General features: G+C 38.7%; 1 protein-coding gene across 1 annotated transcript in view; it reads right to left on the reverse strand.

The window, feature by feature from the left end:
• The window catches only part of CFAP206 (cilia and flagella associated protein 206), a 31,760-nt gene that overhangs the window by 10,745 nt on the left and 1,063 nt on the right, over positions 1-19,952 (reverse strand). Inside the window, exons 2-9 of the mRNA XM_024733707.1 lie at positions 19,376-19,488; positions 17,201-17,284; positions 14,220-14,310; positions 11,582-11,770; positions 10,627-10,785; positions 9,361-9,569; positions 2,070-2,189; positions 715-913 (exon numbers count right to left, since the gene is read on the reverse strand). Coding sequence (XP_024589475.1) covers positions 715-913; positions 2,070-2,189; positions 9,361-9,569; positions 10,627-10,785; positions 11,582-11,770; positions 14,220-14,310; positions 17,201-17,284; positions 19,376-19,483 — 1,159 coding nt within the window. The 5' untranslated portion in view covers positions 19,484-19,488. The remainder of the gene's footprint in view (positions 1-714; positions 914-2,069; positions 2,190-9,360; positions 9,570-10,626; positions 10,786-11,581; positions 11,771-14,219; positions 14,311-17,200; positions 17,285-19,375; positions 19,489-19,952) is intronic.

A 19,952-nucleotide genomic window follows, 5' to 3' on the forward strand; every position in this document is an offset into this window, starting at 1 on the left:
TCCATTCTCTACATCTGCGTCTTTATTCCTGCCCTGCCACTAGGTTATTTTTTGCCTTTACACAAACAGAATGTGAAAAGGAAATTTGGAGAGTCAATGATCTAATTTCACTTTCTGGATAAACTTTCTTTTTAGGCAACAATTCAAATCCCAGACTCTATTTTGACATTTCTCATGAATTTTGAGTTGTCTTTAATAAGACAGCAGGGACTAAACAAGTAAAAGGAAGTTTATTGATAAAGACAGCCTTTCTATAAGAATCAATGCATCTCTTAAAGGGCCTAAAATAAGCTCAATTTTATAGGGATAACATTTATTGATTTATAAATTTCGACCTGAATCTGGGGTACATATATGGCAAATAGCATTCCAAAGAAATGGAGCTTTGTTTGCAACAAATATAGCAAGGATTAATATCCTTTTCTACTGCAAACCGATAATAAAATCACTAAGACCACAATAGAAACCTATAAGCACAGGAAATCACTGTTAACCAAAACACTAACACTAGGAATGGTTATTGCTGGATAGCAAACTCTTCAGTTTATATATTTTCTGTTTTCCATATTTTCTATAATGAACATTACCAGTCTTACAATCAATAAAGATATTCAAAACTTTATCAGAATGATACACCTGAAAATTTTAAAACAAAAGAGTTTATTCTACAGGTAATTTTAAGAGGAAGAGGAAATAATGCATGATTTCTGTTACCAATGTGCTCTTTCATTCTACACACATCAGTTTTCACAGTCACTCCATCAAGAAGAGCTTGCATCACTTTCTCAGGAAAGAACAGTTCATGAGTCCCCAGAAATGGCTCAAGATGAGTAGTTAAATTACTGAGGATGTTAATCAAAACAGTTTCATCCTGAAAGCTAGTCCACAGATTGGAAAGGGCAATGAAGATGGGCTGAGGAAGAGACAAAAATTTTCAAAATGTCACTGTTTAATAAAATTACAAATCACTCTACTCTTAAAAATAAGTACAAATTTTTGTTTGTAAAAGAGATTAATTCTCCCGTAAGACAAGTAAAAGTCTCATGAAATTAGACGACAGAATCTCAGTAGAAACTGGACTCATAAATTATGAGAAAATAAACTTGTATATCAAAGCATTTTATTTTAGTATGATTGCCAGTAAGTTAGTTTACTCAGAAAAGCCAAATACACATGATCACCTAAAAAACATTCATGGACGCTTCACCTCAAAAGGTCTAGGGGAGAACAGCTTCTTTTTTTAAAAAAAGCTAAATATGACTCATTATAATTAGATTTATCTGGCTCAGTTACAATTCAAAAGAACTTGGGAAGTCTAGGGATACATCTTGGGCCATTTCTTTTTTTGGGGGGGGCATTTCTTGTGAGCTTATAAGTTAAAGATTTTGTGTCAGTGACATAAAGTATTTTTTATTCATATTAAAGGTCACTGACTTATACAACAAATAAAAAATTAATCAGGCCCTGGCCCTACTTATAAGTGAAACAACTTAGCCTTTTGTTTCCAGGCTTTTACAGTCAAATGTTGGGAATGATTACAGAAAATGATCAGAGACTCAAAATGCTCTATAAAATACTGCACGTACATCTTGTACTTCTTTGGGGCTCCCAGATTTGCCCATAGGGTGGTACAGATAATCAGAAAGTCAGAATAAGTGCAGGCCTGGTAAACAAAGTGATTTTATCTGTCTTTTCAGAAAGGTCACAAGTTACATCACCACTGTGCTGAAGGCAATTTCTTAACCAGCTACTGTAAAAACGTTTTCAACACTGCACTATGGATTATTTTTGCTGCCACAGACAATACTGATATTATGGTTATTATAATATATATCTGCACTCCACTGAGTAGCAATGGCCTACCAAGGGAATCCCCTCATCCAACTTATAACATCCTGGTTATATGATTATTACTACAAAATAACCAAAAACAGCAGGATCACCTCATATAAAGCTAATATTATATTTTTAGTAATTAAATAAAATTAAAATTACTTCTGATCCAACTTTATAGGACTTAAAAGTACATTCACCTTTAAACAAGGTCAAAGTGGATGACAAATGCTTACAAAGACTTGTGATGTTGGGACAGCCGTCTTTGATTTTACAGTAAATTTTAATTGTTCCAGTTGGGCTCCTAACTGCTTTATCATCATTTCCACTTCTTGAGCACAAGTAATTATATCCGACTGTGAAGACAACATAATTGGCATTCATTATTTTTATAATTTTACTACAAACATCATGTATGTTTTAAGCCCTACCTGCTCCCCACATCTCCTGAAAGTAAGCTCAGTAAGAGCAAGGATTCTGCTCTCCATGGTATCCCCAACACCAAGAACAGAACTGGCCATGTGGATGGCACTCCAGAAACATTTGTTGAATGGATGAATCTTTTGAAATACAATGGCTATAATTTTTCTCAAATGTATACAGGTATTCTTCGATATTCAGTATAACTGCATTCCCAAGCAGTGGATCCTCTAACACAGTTTTCTAGAACTGTTATTTTCCCATTCCTCAAAGATAAAATTAATGAGGTATTCCTTTGAGAACTACTTTGATACCCAGATTTTTAAAAATTGCTTTCAAGAATGCAGAAAACGTTAAAAATCACAGCATTGAAAGAAAAACAATATATTTCTCATACAGCCATATCAATCTGAAAATAAGGTGCTAAATGCTGAAACTGAAATAATTACTAACATTTATTCTTATTATGTGCTAAGCACCATATTAAATACTTGTTAAGTACAAAAAGAGGTAAGTACAAATAAGAAAACCAAGGTACAGAAAGGTAAGAAAATTGCCCAAGGATACACAGCTAATGAGGGGTAGAATCATGGTTCTACACCAGATCGTCTGAGCCCAGGGCTCTTATCCTAAGATGTGACCAGAAATGGCAGTGGTATGGGGTTATTAGCACAGTGTTAAAGAGTAACAATTATGTGAAGAGAAAAAAACTGCATTTGAATTCTCAGACATCTGTAGCCTAACTATATGTTTTACTAGACTATTTTTAAATGACAAAAAATTATTACTTCATAAGAAATATCAAATATCATCATTGTATTTCAACTAATGAATTTTTTTATTCACAATGTAATGTGCATCCTGTTTCAATTTTACCCATACTACTCTAAGCATCTCCCCTCCTCTTGCCTCATTCACCCATTATTTATCTAAAATAAAATTTATAATAATAATTTACATATTGTTTATCCGATCTAATAAGTCTCTTCCCTACCCCTCAGAGTTTTTCCCCTTGATTGCTAGTTTTCTTTTAGGAATCAAATATGAAAATGCAGTCCTTAAAGTCTTTAGATTTGTACACAATCAACAAGAAACAAATAATTCTGCATATGTTCTCCAAAGTAAAAGTTACATCCAATACATAACACTTCTTTCAAAACTATAAGTAAAGATACTCCAGACCTATTCCCCTAAGCTATGCTTGCAGGCTCCATTCACAGATTAGGCACACAGAACTTCTTGATTTTTCCTGATAGCGTCCTAGAACAATCCCTGTTTACATTTTACCAAAAAGAACTTTCCAACTAAAAATTCTACATGGACATTTTTCCAAAGAAGACATACAGAAGGCCAACACGTACACAAAAAATTGCTCAACATCTCTAATCATCAGGAAAATGAAAATCAAAACCACAATGAGATATCACTTCGCATCTGACAGAATGGCTACTATCAAAATGACGAGAAATAACAGGCATTGGCAAAGATGTGGGGATAAAAAGGGAACACACGTGCACTGTTGGTGGGAATGTAACTTTGGTGTTGCCACTACGGAAAAAGTAGGGAGGTTCCTCAAAAAATTAAAAATAGAACCACCACATCACCCAACAATTCCATTTCTGGGCATTTGTCTGAAGGAAACAAAAACACTAACTCAAGAAGATATATGTGCCCCCATGTTCACTGCAGCACTATTTACAAGGAGTCCTGCCATTTGCAGCAACAACAGTGAAACTTGAGGGAATTTTACTAAGTGAAGTAAGTCAGACAAAGACAAATATCATATGATCTCACTTATATATGGAACCTTTTTTAAAATTTTTATTTATTCTTTTTTTAAAGATTTATTTTTTGTTTATTTTTGGCTGCATCAGGTCTTAGTTGCGGCATGTGGGGTCTTCGCTGAGGCACGCGGGATCTTTTGTTGTGGCGTGCAGTCTTCTCTCTTCTTTCTAATTGTGGCATGCGGGTTTTCTCTTCTATAGTTGTGGCATGCAGGCTGGGCGGGTGGGCTCTGTAGTTGTGGTGTGCGGGCTCCTGGGCGTGGGGGCTCGGTCGTTTGTGGCACACAGGCTCTCTAGTCAAGGCGCACAGGCTCAGTAGTTGTGGCATGGGGGCCTCAGTTGCTCTGTGGCATGTGGGATCTTAGTTCCCTGACCAGGGATCGAACCCGTGTCCCCTGCATTGCACGGCAGATTCTTTACCACTGGACCACCAGGGAAGTCCCTGGAATCTCCTTTTTAAATTGAAGTACAGTTGATTTACAATGTTGTGTTAGTTTCTGATGTATAGCAAAGTGATTCAGTCATACATATAAAAGTTTTTCAGGTTCTTTTCCATTATAGGTTACTACAAGGTATTGAATATAATTCCCCGTGCTATACACAACAGGACCTTACTATATGTGGAAACTTAAAAAAAAACAAAACTGAGCTCATAGGGCTTCCCAGGTGGCGCAGCGGTTGAGAATCTGCCTGCCAATGCAGGGACACGGGTTTGAGCCCTGGTCTCGGAGGATCCCACATGCCGTAGAGCAACTAAGTCCGTGTGCCACAACTACTGAGCCTGTGCGTCTGGAGCTTGTGCTCCGCAACAAGAGAGGCCGCGACAGTGAGAGGCCCGCGCACCGCGATGAAGGGTGGCCCCCGCTTGCCGCAAGTAGAGAAAGCCCTTGCACAGAAACGAAGACCCAACACAGCCAAAAATAAAATAAATAAATAAAAATTAAAAAAAAAAATAACTGAGCTCATAGATACAGAGAACAGATTGGTAGTTGCCACAGGTAGGGGAGGGGGATGAGAGTGGGCAAAATGGGTGAAGGTGGTCAAAAGGTACAAACTTCCACTTATAAGATACATAAGCCGTGGGGATGTAATGTACAGCATGGTGACTATCACTGGTTAACAATACTGTATTGTACAATTGAAAGTTGGTAAGAGAGTAGATCTTAACAGTTCTCATCACAAGGAAAAAAAATGTAACAATATGTGGTGAAGAATTTAACTAGATTTATTGTGGCCATCATTTTGTAATATATACATATATGGAATCATTATGCTATACATCTGAAACTAATATAATCTTGCATGTCAATTGTATCTCAATAAAAAAACTAGTTTCACTTAGCACTATCCTTGATGATGCAGTAAAATGTATTAATTTGACTGAATTTTGACCTTTAAGTGCACAGCTTTTTAATAATCAGTGTGATCAAACAGAAAGTATATATAAAACACTTCTATTGCATATTAAAACACATAGTTCTCTTACATGACTGGATTGCAAGCTGAAATAGCCTTTTTTTCCCCTCCAGTAGAAAAGCATTTTTACTTGAAAGAACTGGCAGACAAACTATGGTTTTTGAGCCTTAGCTATTGGAAGATATTTTCTTGAGAGTGAATGAAATGAGTCTGTCACTTCAAGAAAACGATAGTTTTTGTTACCAATGATAAAATTCACATCTTGAAAAGCCTGTATCTGCCACCACGAACTTGACAGCATCCTAACACAAAGATATTTCTAATGAGATTGTCGGAGAAAAAAAATAAGAATAAAGTCGCTTCAACGTTCTTATCATAATGCAGTCCAAAAAATGCTTGGAGAAAGCATGTGAACCTAGCATTCTTCTTCCTCTCCCTCACTTCTTAATTTATAAGTTTTTCATACTTTCTTCCATGGACATTTTTCAACAAGTCTAAAACAAGCACAAATTCCACCTAACTGATATCTTACTTACATTATCAGAAAAATCAAGAAGTCCTGTATAATCTATGCTACGAAAGGGCCCTGCAGACAGAGCTTGGGGGGAGGAGGTGTACGAAAGTCTTGACTTACATATTTTAAGAAATGTTGTGTGTCATGCGGCATTTACTTGCACGATAAAAATAAGTGGTTTTCTCTCTATGGTGACTGCCCTGCTCTTCAAAAGCCCACAGAGGATGGAATTCTGTTCTCTCAGCTAAGACAGTCAACAAGACTGCAATCACCCCTTCCTTTTCTCTTCCAGAGTATTTGATTCGTTCACTGCAGCAGATAAAGTCCTGATCAAAAAACAATAGCTCACTATCTTACCCAAACTATAATTGGATTTTTCAAATGTCTACGTAAACTGAATGTAGCATTGGCAAAAGAAAAATTTTGCATCAAAATCAATACTTCCAAAAAGCATATTAATATCTGTTCAAATAATGTGACTTTAAAAAAGAGTATTCATAGACTTCATACCCAGGAAAAGGTTTCAGCTAGACATAAACTGACGTATTTTATAACCTAGTGATAATACTGATTAAACTGTATCCATTCTGTAACAATTAACCTTAACTGTAACTAAGGTAGATTGATGGGGGAGGTTGGATAGCTAAAAACTATCATATCCTTGTCAGCCATAAAAAAGAATGAAATTTTGCCATCTGCAACAGCATGGATGGACTTAGAAGGTATCATGCTTAGTGAAATAAGTCAGACAGAGAAAGACAAGTACTGTACGTTGCCACTTATATGCAGAATCTACAAAATAAAACAAACTAGTGAATATTAAAAAAAGAAGCAGACTCACAGATATAGAGAAAAAATGAGTGGTTACCATTGGAAAGAGGGGAGGGGGGAAGGGCATGATAAGGGTAGGGGATTAAGAGGTACAAACTACTATGTATAAAATAAATAAGCTACAAGGATATATTGTACAGCACAGGGAATGTAGACAATATTCTATAATAACTATAAATGAAGTATAATCTATAAAATTTTGAATGACGTCGTACACCTGAAACTAATACAACATTGTAAATCAAGTATATCTCAATAAAAACAACAACAAAAAGAAACACTGATTAACCAGCAAAAAAGTCAGAAGGTTAAGAAAACTCATCCTGACCCTGACTGAAAGGAGTATGAGACAGTCATAAAGAGTGTTAAGATCAGAATGTGAACTTTCTAATAACACGAGCAACAGAGGGCTTGGAAATGAGATACTGTCTAGAAAAATAAGAGGTCTTCAGCTTGTGCCCCTACTGAGATGAAATCAGAGCTGTTCTGCTAATGCCCCGATGATGATGATGGTAATAAACACTGTCATCAACATCATCACCATCATCATCTGTTTACTGAGCTCTCACCGTCTGCAAGCACTGTTCCACCTTATTTACCTAGTGGAGACTATCAATAGCCCCTTTTTACAAACGTGGGAACTAAGGCACAGAGAGGTCAAGCAACTTGGTCAAGGACACAGATTTCATAAGTGGCAAAGTCGGGATTAGAACCCATGCAGTCTGGCTGCAGGACCCGCACTTATCACTTCTACACTCTATTAACCGTCCCTCTAGCTCTGAGAGTAAGAACTCCAATGAGAATATAAGACTGTCAGTTAGTTGGCTGAATATGTTTCATGAGTGAAAGCTGTGAGAAAATACTATATAATGAACAATGTCCTCTACAGCATCCTTACAGTATGTGTGACAGTTTCCCAAAGTTCTTTCTTATAATATCCCTTCTGGACATAAATGACAAAAGTAAATGTGAGATTCTGCTCCTGTGGACCTGTATGCACTCAAGATAAACTGACCGTGAAATCCTCTTAGTATCTTACTAGTTACATAAGGCTGCTAGCCACAAGTCAGTGTTAGGGGAACATGTACCCTAAAGAATGATTTGGTTTCAAATGGTTGATTTAGAGTCCTCCCTTCTGAAGGCAATTAGATAGTAGGTCAGCTGTGAGGACCACTCCTAGTTTGTTGCGATGCAGTCATGTCTTCTGGATGTGATCTTTCTATTCTCTGTAGCGGAGGTAAGGAGAGAAGACAGATTGAGTGCGGCCAAAAGTGGTAGTGAGTCATTAAGATACTTGTGAAAATGAAGAGGGGGCAGAATACAGCTTGTTCTATCTCTCAAGACATTAGTATTCACTTGTACAAAAGACAGTTCCACTGATCCTGCGGTCTTATGGTGTTTGGAAAATAGAGGCTGTGTGAAGGTAAACAGTGACCAGGGGGATGGATGTGCTAATTAATTCAGTGGGAGAATACTTTCACAATATGTATGTATATCAGATCATCACACTGTACACTTTAAATATCCTACAACTTTGTCAATTATACCTCAACACAGCTAGGGGAAAAAAACAGAAACAAAACAGTAACTGGTGGAAACACAGCTTGCTGCCATGACATAGTTAACAAACTGTGTTCCCTGGAATCTTAGGGTGGCTTGGGGATGCTCCTTGGTGAAAAGGTCCTCCAATCCTTTCATCTAGGTACTTGCTTTATATTTTTAGGATTTTGAATAAGGTTCCATCTGAAACGGCTCTGCTGCTTTAAAAAGAAGTTTAAAATCACTACTTCATATTTTCCAGCTCTCTGGGGATAGTGCTTGGCTTGTTCATTAGATCTAAAAACACCAGAAATAAAAACCTTTTCTACCAATTTTTACAATTAGAACAAATAATCACATAAAAGTTCTTTGAGTGCCAACAACCTGCCAAACTATATGTTAGACACTTGCTCTGAATGAAGGCAAACAATGCATCATTGCTTATAGATATATATACACATACCTGCTTAACTACGGCAACCGTGCAACAATCATATTACCGAGGAACAAAGAGAATCAACTACCCAAAATCCATTCCTGCCAACACATCTTCATTAATATCAACATCCAACTTTCCCATTTCTATTTTAGTTCTTGATCCTACAGATGCGATATATACTGAGCAGTTATTAAGGTTGCCTTCTTTATCAACGAGCTGGTTCTACCTTTTGTTTTCACCCCATAATATATAAAGAGGTGGCAATAAACAACAAGGTCCTACTGTATAGCACAGGGAACTATATTCAATATCCTATGATACACCATAATAGAAAAGAATACTAAAAAAGAATGTGTGTGTTATGTGTGTGTGTGTGTGTGTGTGTATATATATGTATCTCAATCACTTTGCTGTACAGCAGAAATTAAAACAATATTGTAAATCAACTCTACTTTAAAAAAAAATCTTTGTCTAACCAGTGGGGTTTTTAAAAATTAAACTAAATATTTAATTCAAAGCAAAGAATATATATGCAAAGAGGCTGAATTCTGTGGGAAAGACCATCTCTTATGACATTAACTCACCAAAATGATCTGAAGGAAGAACTCATATTGTCGCACATTATATAGTGCTTCTTTTAACATATAGGGCTGAAGTTCTTGACTCAAGAGTGGGTTCTTTGCTACTTTCTCAAGGATGGCTGTGTAACGGTATGCCTGGTCCTGGGCCACCTCAAGTTGGGAATCAACATGCTGAGTGGTGGCTGGGATTGCTTCCTGTAGAATAGCTGGCACTGGTTTGAGAGGTATAATAAGAGAGACATGAGGCAATCTAAAAAGGTTCAGAAGAAAAAGCCTAGAAAGTGGTCATATTTAAACATTAGGTTGAGTTAGTTTTTTTCCTCAACCAAATTAACAATAAGGAGGCATATTCAAAAAAAACAACGACATTGCCAGGATAATAACCAAAAGTTAAAGCAGATCAGCTTTTGCTACTAAAATACAGAAGATGCTAAAGAATAGACAGGCATTGGTGTTATGTGCTGTATTAACTATGTGCCTCTAGAAAAGCCCCTGTATCTCTCCTTCTGTGTATCTTTTTTACTACTGGTAAAAAAGAAAATAAAAGTGTACCACTTAAGAAACTCACTGGGATACTGAAAAATAACAGAATTGTCTAGCAAGACAGGAAACTTTATGAAGAATGGGAATTGACTTTTTAGAACAGTTTTTAAATTGCAAAAAAAATTACCTTATTGTACTAGATCAGTGATCTGGTAAAAAGACACTAACACCTTCTCAGTGGGCCTACGTGTGTACCAAATGCATAAGGAAGTTACTTCAACTGGTAGGTCTTTGAGCAAATATTTCAATGAGTACTTTCAAACTTACAGATAATGAATGCATTAAGTATATAACAGCATAGTAGAGGCTCCTGAATTTACAGACTTGCAGATATCTCCTCTTGGACCATTTCATTCCATTAACCACATCAACAATGGTTTGCTTTTCAGGGTGATTTTTATTTTTTAAATCACTGAATTTTATTCCCTTTTGGTTATTTGACTTGGAGTAAAGAACACAAAGCCCCACTGAACTGGGGAGGCTGGCCTCAATCCTTTTACTGATTCATGCTCCCATACTAGCTTCATGGTACGTAAAATTTAAGGTCTTGCCCCAATAAAATGAAAAATTACTATACATTATGAACAGTAGCTGTACCTAAGGTATGGTCAAAACTGCAAACCTTAAATCTAAGAATGCCAGTGGTGTACTGTGAATTATTCTCCTCTGTTCCCATTAAATTTTAAACTTACCTAACCTATAGAATTAACTTAATGATACACCTACAGTCATCAATGCCTTCTCCTCCCTTTCCACAGTCTCGGTTAAATAAGCGAATTCCAGTAACAATCATGGTGAGCTCTTTCAGCTGGCGTTCTCTGTCCTTCTTAGAAAGAGTTAGAAATGTCCCAAGCTCAGCCTGAGGAAAAACACTCTGTAGGGCAGCTAAAACAGACCACAATAAAGACAACAAAATGGTAAGTAAAGATATCAGAACGTAAAAAACAAGTTCCTTTCAGCAGAAAGTTAAGGGGCTTGTCTTTATAGAGTTACTTAGATGATTCTTTAAATGTCTGATACCTGCTTCCAGAATACATGGCAAAATTTAGCATTTATCAAGAAAGCTGAGCTACTGAAAATAATGCCATTGCCTCACGTCTATTTTCATAATTAAGCATCCATCAGAAATTTTTTGGCAATGGGCATTAAAACAAGCTTTCTAATTAGGGCTCTGAGTAGAAAAAAAATGATGCTTTAAAATAATTATGGAAGAAAGCCGTGGGAAGATTAGAGATATTGCCTATTCCTTATCTTAAAGTACAAAAGTGGGCAAGTATTCCCTGAGGATAAAACAGTGCCATTTCCCATCATCCATCCTAGGTGACAGACTCAACGCCTTTCATCAGTAGGAAGTCTCCTCTCCCAGCAGTCCCCGTTCCCCAATCAGCCTGGTTAATCATACTGCCAATGTTTCTGTAGTGAAACATTGTAATAGGCCCCTAGGTACATACAGCTCTAAGAAGATTAACAATATTCACTTCCCAAAAGTGCTACTTGAGTTTTAGTGTTGATACACTGTGTAAGAAAAATCTGGGTTAAGTTTTAACCTCTTATTTGTGCTAATTTTTTTCAGATAAAAGAAGAAAACTTCAATCTTCAATACTTATAATTCAACATATTTTATAAGATACTATGTTCATGTATGTTCGTGGATGGAATGGAAATGGTGTATATTTTTTACCTGTTGCCTCTCTGACAATCTTGATGTCTGTCGGGGACCCCAGCCCAGAGCGCAGTAACACGTAGCTGACGATCTTGCGGTAGAGGCTTTCCAGCTCTTCTCGAACACATGCTCGACTATCTGTAATTTCTCTGCTAACAGAGCTTAATCTAGACTCTAGGACCCGATGATGTTCCTCGAGAAACTCCTCTAAAATTGGCAAAGGACAATGTTCCGTATATTGATACTCAGAATTCTTCTCACATAAGAAACTAGGACGGGGGGCTTCCCTGGTGGTTAAGAATCCTCCTGCTAATGCAGGGGACACAGGTTCGAGCCCTGGTTCAGGAAGATCCCACATTCGGCGGAGCAAATAAGCCCGTGCGCCACAACTACTGAGCCTGCACTCTAGAGCCCACGAGTCACAACTACTGAGCCCACATGCCACTGCTACTGAAGCCCATGCTCCACAACAAGAGAAGCCACGGCAATGAGAAGCCTATGCACCACAAGGAAGAGCAGCCCCCGCCCGCCGCAACTAGAGAAAGCCTGCATGCAGCAACGAAGACCAAACACAGCCAAAATAATAATAATAAATAAAATTTTTTTAAAAAGAAAATAGGACCAGAGGAAAAAATGGCTTGGTATGGTAATTCTACTGCATGAAAACAAGTATTTTCGTAAGATGTAGCAAGCAAAAATAAACAGTGGCCAGCAAGTAACCTCAAGACAAAAATCTAGTGGGAAAGATTTACTACCGTGATTTAAATGGCATGCTTTATCAAAACACGTAAGCCTTTAAACAGACAATCCAAACGTAATAGCAGATAGGGCTAAAACCTCCTACTTAAGCAGAAAGTACACAAGACAATTTATAATATATATTATAAACACATACAGTATAAATATTGTACTATCTATATTCTCTAGGTAAGTAGGTGTAGTATACTGTATGTAAACACATCTAATATAAATATCCATATAGGTAGTATAAATATTCCTCTTCAATTATGTGTATTTCTATTTTAGTTCTAGATAAATTTCCTTTGAATATCATTACTGTAATATGATGTTGCATCAAGAATGGTATCCCTCTCCCTTCTTCCTGTAATACAGTGAGGTTTAGGCTTAATCGTGGAAGGAGCCACAGTTCACCAGCACTATAATTCTTGCAACTAAGTCAATAAGACAAGGGCAATAATTAACATAACAACCATGCCCAGTTCATAGCTATAATCTTACCACAAAAACAACTCAAACTTTGAAAGTAAGAAAAATCTAAATTACATCATCAATTCCACTATTATTTATTGTTCTAAAATATTATTACTCATCAAAAAAGCAAGATATATGATTTTACACATGTAGCATAACTGAAAGGTTAATACAGAGAGGGGAAAAAAAGACAACAAAAATCACCAAATGGTTAATAATGATTGAATTACAGTGGGGCAGAGGCAGTGTAGTCTACAGAGAAATTTCTTTTCCTTTTCTTTCCAGTTTATTTTTATTTTTTTTATTTTTTGCAGTACGCGGGCCTCTCACTGTTGTGGCCTCTCCCGTTGCGGAGCACAGGTTCCGGACGCGCAAGCTCAGCGGCCATGGCTCACAGGCCCAACCGCTCCGCAGTATGTGGGATCTTCCCAGACCGGGGCACGAACCCATGTCCCCTGCATCGGCAGACAGACTCTCAACCACTGCACCACCAGGGAAGCCCTCCAGTTTATTTTTGATGTATGTAAGAAACTATTTACATAAGGAAATATGTTCTAAGCTTAAATTTCCCATCAGTCACTTCATTTTGGGGTAAGTTACATAATTTAGGTAAGCATTATGCGATAATAATATAAACCAGGAAAAATAAAATCAGCAAATTAAAAAATTTTAACTTCAGTGAGCTGGTTGCTTTAATTTATTATGTATTAGTGGTATAAAAGTCAAAACACAATAGACCTGGAAACTTTTGACACTCACAAAGGCCATTGGTGTTCTTCTCATTTAGCATCTCCAACATTATTACATTCTTCAAAGTTGGAAAAAATTTCAAAAGATAAACGAAAAAGTTAAATTGTTCTTGGTCAACCAAATGAAGCCCTTGAGAAATGGAATATTGCCTGCCATCTCAGTAAACAAAGGATGTCACAGTCATCAGCACCTGCAGCCCCCCAGTGTGAGCTGGTGAGCCCTGAGGAAACTCTGGAAGGAAAGAATACCTGCCATCTAGCAGCCATTGGACTGCAGCCACTCCCCACGGTGAGCCCTGAGGAGACTCAGCATGTGAAAACACAGGATACTGGCTCCAGATAGCTGAGGTCCATATCAGTGAGCCCAGAATCTTGCATCTTCTCATACAAAGAAAAGCCCTAATTTCCTTAATTTGGGATATCAGTTCCCTTTAATTAACAATACTCTTTTCACATTCAGACTATCTGCCCTTTGTTGCAAAACTTCTATATAACCTGACTCCCCCCGCTTCCCTCCTCAGAGCAGTTCTCTCAGGGTTACTTGAGATGCTGTCTCCCCGGCTTGAAGTCCTAAAATTTCCCGCTGAATAAAACACAACAGTCAACTTTTAGGTTGTGAAGTCAACACCCTTATTACCTGAAATACAATATGAATCTTCTTTAAAAGGGTATCAAAATCGGTAGATATATGTTACCTCGACTTGTATAATTCATATCAAAATAGACTTGCATCTTAATGGTGTCCAGGGAAGGATTTTTACTGTCCAATAGCCGAGTCACACAAAGCTAAAAAAGAAAATCACATACATGCTTCCAGTTATATTTTCGGAAAAAATCAGAAGTGTTTTCCAAAGTTATTCTCAAAATCAAAGAGCAACATCAAAGCTATTATTTCTGGTATTTATCTACCAATGACCATTTTTATTACGTTTTTTCTCATTGAGGACTTTACGCTTTATAGTTTACTTAACCAACAACATTTATTAAGTAATACGCTATTCCCTCTGAATTAACCAATATTACCATACCCAAGTGACTAATAGTCTAGTTGGAGGCAAGGAACTTGAACTTTTGCTTAGTCTCTGCAGCCTGAATGTGGGTGAATGTGCCATGATGCTTATGCTCCTGTCTACAGCTCTTCCTGAGTCCCTTTATTACTGTTTTGGTTTTGGTTTTGTTTTTTGTTTGTTTGTTTTATTTATTTTTGGCTGCGTTTGGTCTTCGCTGCTGCACGCGGGCTTTCTCTAGTTGTGGCAAGCGGGGGCTACTCTTACTTTTCTGGTGATAAGGCTTCTCATTGCAGTGGCTTCTCTTGTTGTGGAGCACGGGCTCTAGGCGTGTGGGTTTCAGTAGTTGTGGCACATGAGCTTCAGTAGTTGTGTCACATGGGCTCAGTAGTTGTGGCTCACGGGCTTTAGAGCGCAGGCTCAGTAGTTGTGGCGCACGGACTTATTTGCTCCACGGCATGTGGGATGTTCCTGGACCAGGGCTTGAACCTGTGTCCCCTGCATTGGCAGGAGGGTTCTTAACCACTGTGCCACCAGGGAAGTCCCCTCATTACTGTTTATCTGAGCCTAACACTCTTTTTTGCTGATGATGGAGGTCATGTGCATTTTATAAAACGCTGCTGTGGCTACGCCCCCTGCTCACAGACTTTCTCTGCCTCTACCTTCTGTTTCAAAATTTCTTCCTCTGGTCCATCTTCTCCTGTTTTTCTCCAAACATAGATGGCTCATCCCTTCTCCGCTTTGCCTCTTTAGAATAGAGGATCAACCTGAATTTTTCTTTTCTTCTCTCTTCTGCACCCCCCAAGCCCAGTCTTCCCCCATCTCACCTGTTAGACTTACATTATGTCTGCACCCAGCGGGCACATCAACACCAACCCTCAACCCAACTCCCAGGCCACCAACTCTCCTTTCCTGGGAGGAGGAAGAGGGGAAAGCAGGAGTGAGGACGGAACATTATCTTTAGGGGACCCATGCACCTGGACCCCTCCAGGTGGAGAAGTGGCGTTCCAAGCACAGACTTTACAAATGCATAGACTAGCTCATCAACATGATTTTTAATTGAGAAAAAAGAAAACAATCTTTATCACTTGAATTATTATATAAATTGACAGTTAATGTACCTGTCATATTAAAAGTATATTGAGCACAGGGAACTATATTCAATATCCTGGCATAAACCATAATGGAAAAGAATATAAAAAAGAATGTATATAAGTGTATAACTGAGTCACTTTGCTGTACAGCAGAAATTAACACAACATTGTAAATCAACTATACTTCAATAAAAAATAAATTTAAAGAAAAAGTATATTGAGCTTGATGCTTTCCAACTTGGTTGAGTCGGAGGGAGAAAAAAAACCAAAACTCTTCTTGAGCGATGAAAAGGAGAAAAACATTTTCTGCCCCTCCTTCATTCTCCTCCACGGCTGTCCAATCAAATTTCTGAATAACCATCAGTCATTTCCCCTATTGCTAAAAACAGGCCTTATACCACGTTCTCAGATTCAGCACAGAAAGACCCAGCTCTCAGCTGCCTTAGAGAATCATGGAGTCTCTTCTGCACAGTTATTGTAACGACATATTCCCCAGCTCCAAGCTTCCAAAGCTCTTCCTGACTCTCTAGCATCTGCAGACAGACCTGCACTCCACTATGTGAACTGCTGGCTGTGAGAGAAGATGGAGATGATGAAAATTTTCTCTGCCATTTGTCTGAGCTCAGAAAATATCACGTACAAGTCTGGGAAAGCTTGTTTCAAGTCATTTGTGTGAAGGAGGGAATTAAAATCATTAAGCCCAGGAAGAAAAAGATAAATGTTGAAATTTTAGGAAATACATTGAGGAATATCTAGAAAATAAATATTTAAGCATCTAAACCCAGTGAGTCAAACTTAAAACATATGAAAAAATTAACAATGTCTAAAGTTCCTGCCCTCTTTAGTTCTTAAAATTGCTTTTCAGGCACACCTACTTGATTCTAACAATAAATTCTTTGCTCTGGGTTCAATTTTTCCCTTAGAATTGAAAAACACAAATTACATTGAATCAATAATTATATGAATCTTAATTTAGTACTATAATTTTACAGTATATGACAAGTCAGTTAATAATGTTCTCAATGTAACATTAGATTAATAACAAGATGTCTCTGAAATACTGTGGCAGACGCTGATACCTGCCAGTATCCATACCCCTCCTTCCTTACTAACAAAGCCCCAGTTTGGATTAAGGCAAAGACTTGGTCAGCTAAAAAAGGAAAGAAAAAACAAATCAATATCCCAGGCTCACTTGCAGTATCATTCTAGTCAATAAATGCAAAAAGACGGGAGGGATTCTGGGAAAGCCTGTTTTTTTCCGAAAAGAAAGTGACAGACCCAACTGCACACACATTTTGACCTTTGTCCTCTTATCTTATGCCTGCCTAGAGGTGGGAGAGCTATCTTGTGACCCTGGGGTGAAAACACATGCATGATGGTGACCCAGGAAGTCAGGAAAAATAGCCTATGTACCTCTAGACTTCGTTTTATGAGAAAAAATAAAACTCTCATTTGTCTGCACCACTATTTGGTGGGGTTTTCTTTCACGGAGCTGAAGGCAATATTGACCAACACAAATACTACATTTAGAATTGCAAGTAATAATTCAAAATTTGAGAACTGCTGGGTAATCACCTTTACAAGTTTCTGCACATCGCCTTTCACGAGAGTTCTATCCGTGTTAAAGCCATTACTTGGGTCCAGGACAACAGCTTTCACCTGAGAGTAGGAAAGGGTCCATTCAATTTATTTCATGTTACTACAAAACTAGTTTAACAATTTTCCATTTTTTAGATAACTTCCTCTTGACTACCCAGCAGTTGATTATTCAGCTGATTTTCTTATAACCATTAGAGGCTGAAGAAAGGGAGCAATAAGCATCAAATCTGAACATGGTGTTAGAAAAAGGACATGGAGAAACAGGTTGAAAGCAATGGCTAGATTTTACATTGGGAAACTGCATATTTTTATCGTATTTTTTATTGTGTATTGTTAAAACAAAAGCAAGAGTAGAGAGACTGAGGCAGGAGACAGATGGGATCCAGGCTAGGCATTTACCCCTAGCCTCCTATTTACATTTCATAGGGCAGCAAAAAGTGGGCTTCAGGCCAGACACTTACAGTTAGTCTCCTGTTTGCATTTCCTGAGACAGGAGTTAGATGGGCTCCAGGTTAGACATTTAAAATCAGTCTCCTATTTACTCTCCTGAAATGGAAGCTACCACAGGCACAGGGTAAATAGCCAAGTTTTGTCTCTTGGGGATGCCTTAAGATAACAGTCATGGTGAGAACAAAGAGGGGCACAAACTTGTTTGAGTAAAGGATCAAAGGATCTCCGCTTCCCTCCCACCCCACCCTTGGGGCAAGGGAGTCACTAGGCATGCGCAGAAAGTCTCCTTGGGGGGGGTCAAAAGTCAGGGGACAGGGCTTCCCTGGTGGTGGAGTGGTTGAGAGTTCGCCCGCCGATGCAGGGGATGAGGGTTCGTGCCCCGGTCCGGGAAGATCCCACATGCCGTGGAGCAGCTGGGCCCGTGAGCCATGGCCGCTGGGCCTGCGCGTCCAGAGCCTGTGCTCCACAATGGGAGAGGCCACTAGCAGTGAGAGGCCCGCGTACCGCCAAAAAAAAAAAAAAAAAGTCAGGGGACAATGCCAGGCCACAATGAGTCTTGCTTCTCCCAGATGCCTTTGCATCGAGATCCATCTTGGCTGAGAGGTGCATGCGCACCTAGGGAGAGGGTCCTGAAACAAATTAGCCAGTGGGTAAAAAACAAGACGATTGCCATAAGGAACGCAAAGACCTGGAAGAACTGACCTACATAAATGATTTAACTGCCCGTTTACCGCACTCCTCCTCATTAAGGAGGACGCCCACACCCTTTCTCTCCAGATGTGCATCTCTGCCTACCTTCTTTTTTCTTTTTTAATAAATTTATTTAGTTATTTGTTTATTTTTGGCTGCATTAGGTCTTTGTTGCTGCACACGGGCTTTTCTCTAGTTGCGGAGAGCGGGGGCTACTCTTCATTGTGGTGTGTGGGCTTCTCATTGCGGTGGCTTTTCTTGTTGCAGGGCACAGGCTCTAGGCACACGGGCTCCACTAGTTGCGGCACATGGGCTCAGTAGTTGTGGCACACGGGCTTAGCTGCTCCATGGCATGTGGGATCTTCTGGGACCAGGGCTCAAACCCGTGTCTCCAGCATTGGCAGGCGGATTCTTAACCACTGCGCCACCAGGGAAGTTCCTGCCTAGCTTCTGTCTTAACTAAACAAACTGTTTCTCTGCGTGCTCTCCCACTTATTGTTGTGCTTTCTACCTGTTTTTACAGTTTTTGCCTCCGTGAGAAATGCATTTTCCACTGGGGGCAAACACCAGGGAAAAATAGCTTCTAGCCTCTAGCCCTTGCTGGTCTGGTGGCTAGGATTCCTGGTTTTCATCCAGGCTACCCAGGTTCAACTCCTGGGCAGGGAATTAAGATCTGGCTTCACGCCATCGCTCACTGCTGCCTCTCCGAGATGAAGGCAATCAGTAATTTTTACAACACTGAACAAAAATACATCTTAAAAAAACTCCCACATAGGAAAACATTATTGATGTTTCTAAAACTTATCAAGATCTTCTAAATCAGTCTCCTAAATCGAGAACTAACATGCTTTATAGACTTAAAAAAAAATATTTTTGGCTAACTTGTCCAACGGTCTCAGTATGTTTTCAATGGAATAACAGGAAAACACCACAGAATTTTAAGAGGAAAATGGGCACCGCTTAAACACATTTTTTAATAAAGTAGTAATTCACAAAAATATTCATTCTTACCATAAAAGCAACCACAGTTTCAGAAACAATCTCTCCATGGGCTGCACATTCTTGTCCTATTTCTCGAATGATATTCTTTATAACACTTTCAGCCTGAGTGGGAGGCATTCCAGCTAAATAAAAAGATTTTTTTAATTGCATTTATATACTATTTTTTCCTCTTTAGATTTCACCACTAACATATTTGTAAAGTCATATTATTTATTAACTTATTAGTATTTAGGAGTATCTAGGCCCCTCCTGTTTTCATTACTTTGTTTCATATTTATAAAAATGACAGTGAGAGCAACTGGAATGTTTCAAATGACTGAAACATTCCCTCTTTATTTAAATGATGGTGGTTACCAAAAGTACATTTATAGCATGATATTTTTAAATTTAAAAAAAGGTTAAGGGCTTCCTTGGTGGCGCAGTGGTTGAGAGTCCGCCTGACGATGCAGGGGACACGGGTTCGTGCCCCGGTCCGGGAGGATTCCACATGCCGCGGAGCGGCTGGGCCCATGAGCCATGGCCGCTGAGCCTGCGCTACGCAACGGGAGAGGCCACAGCAGTGAGAGGCCCGCGTACCGCAAAAAAA

This window comes from Neophocaena asiaeorientalis, unplaced genomic scaffold, assembly GCF_003031525.2.
Source record: "Neophocaena asiaeorientalis asiaeorientalis breed wild unplaced genomic scaffold, Neophocaena_asiaeorientalis_V1.1 scaffold248, whole genome shotgun sequence".
Lineage (NCBI taxonomy): Eukaryota > Metazoa > Chordata > Mammalia > Artiodactyla > Phocoenidae > Neophocaena > Neophocaena asiaeorientalis.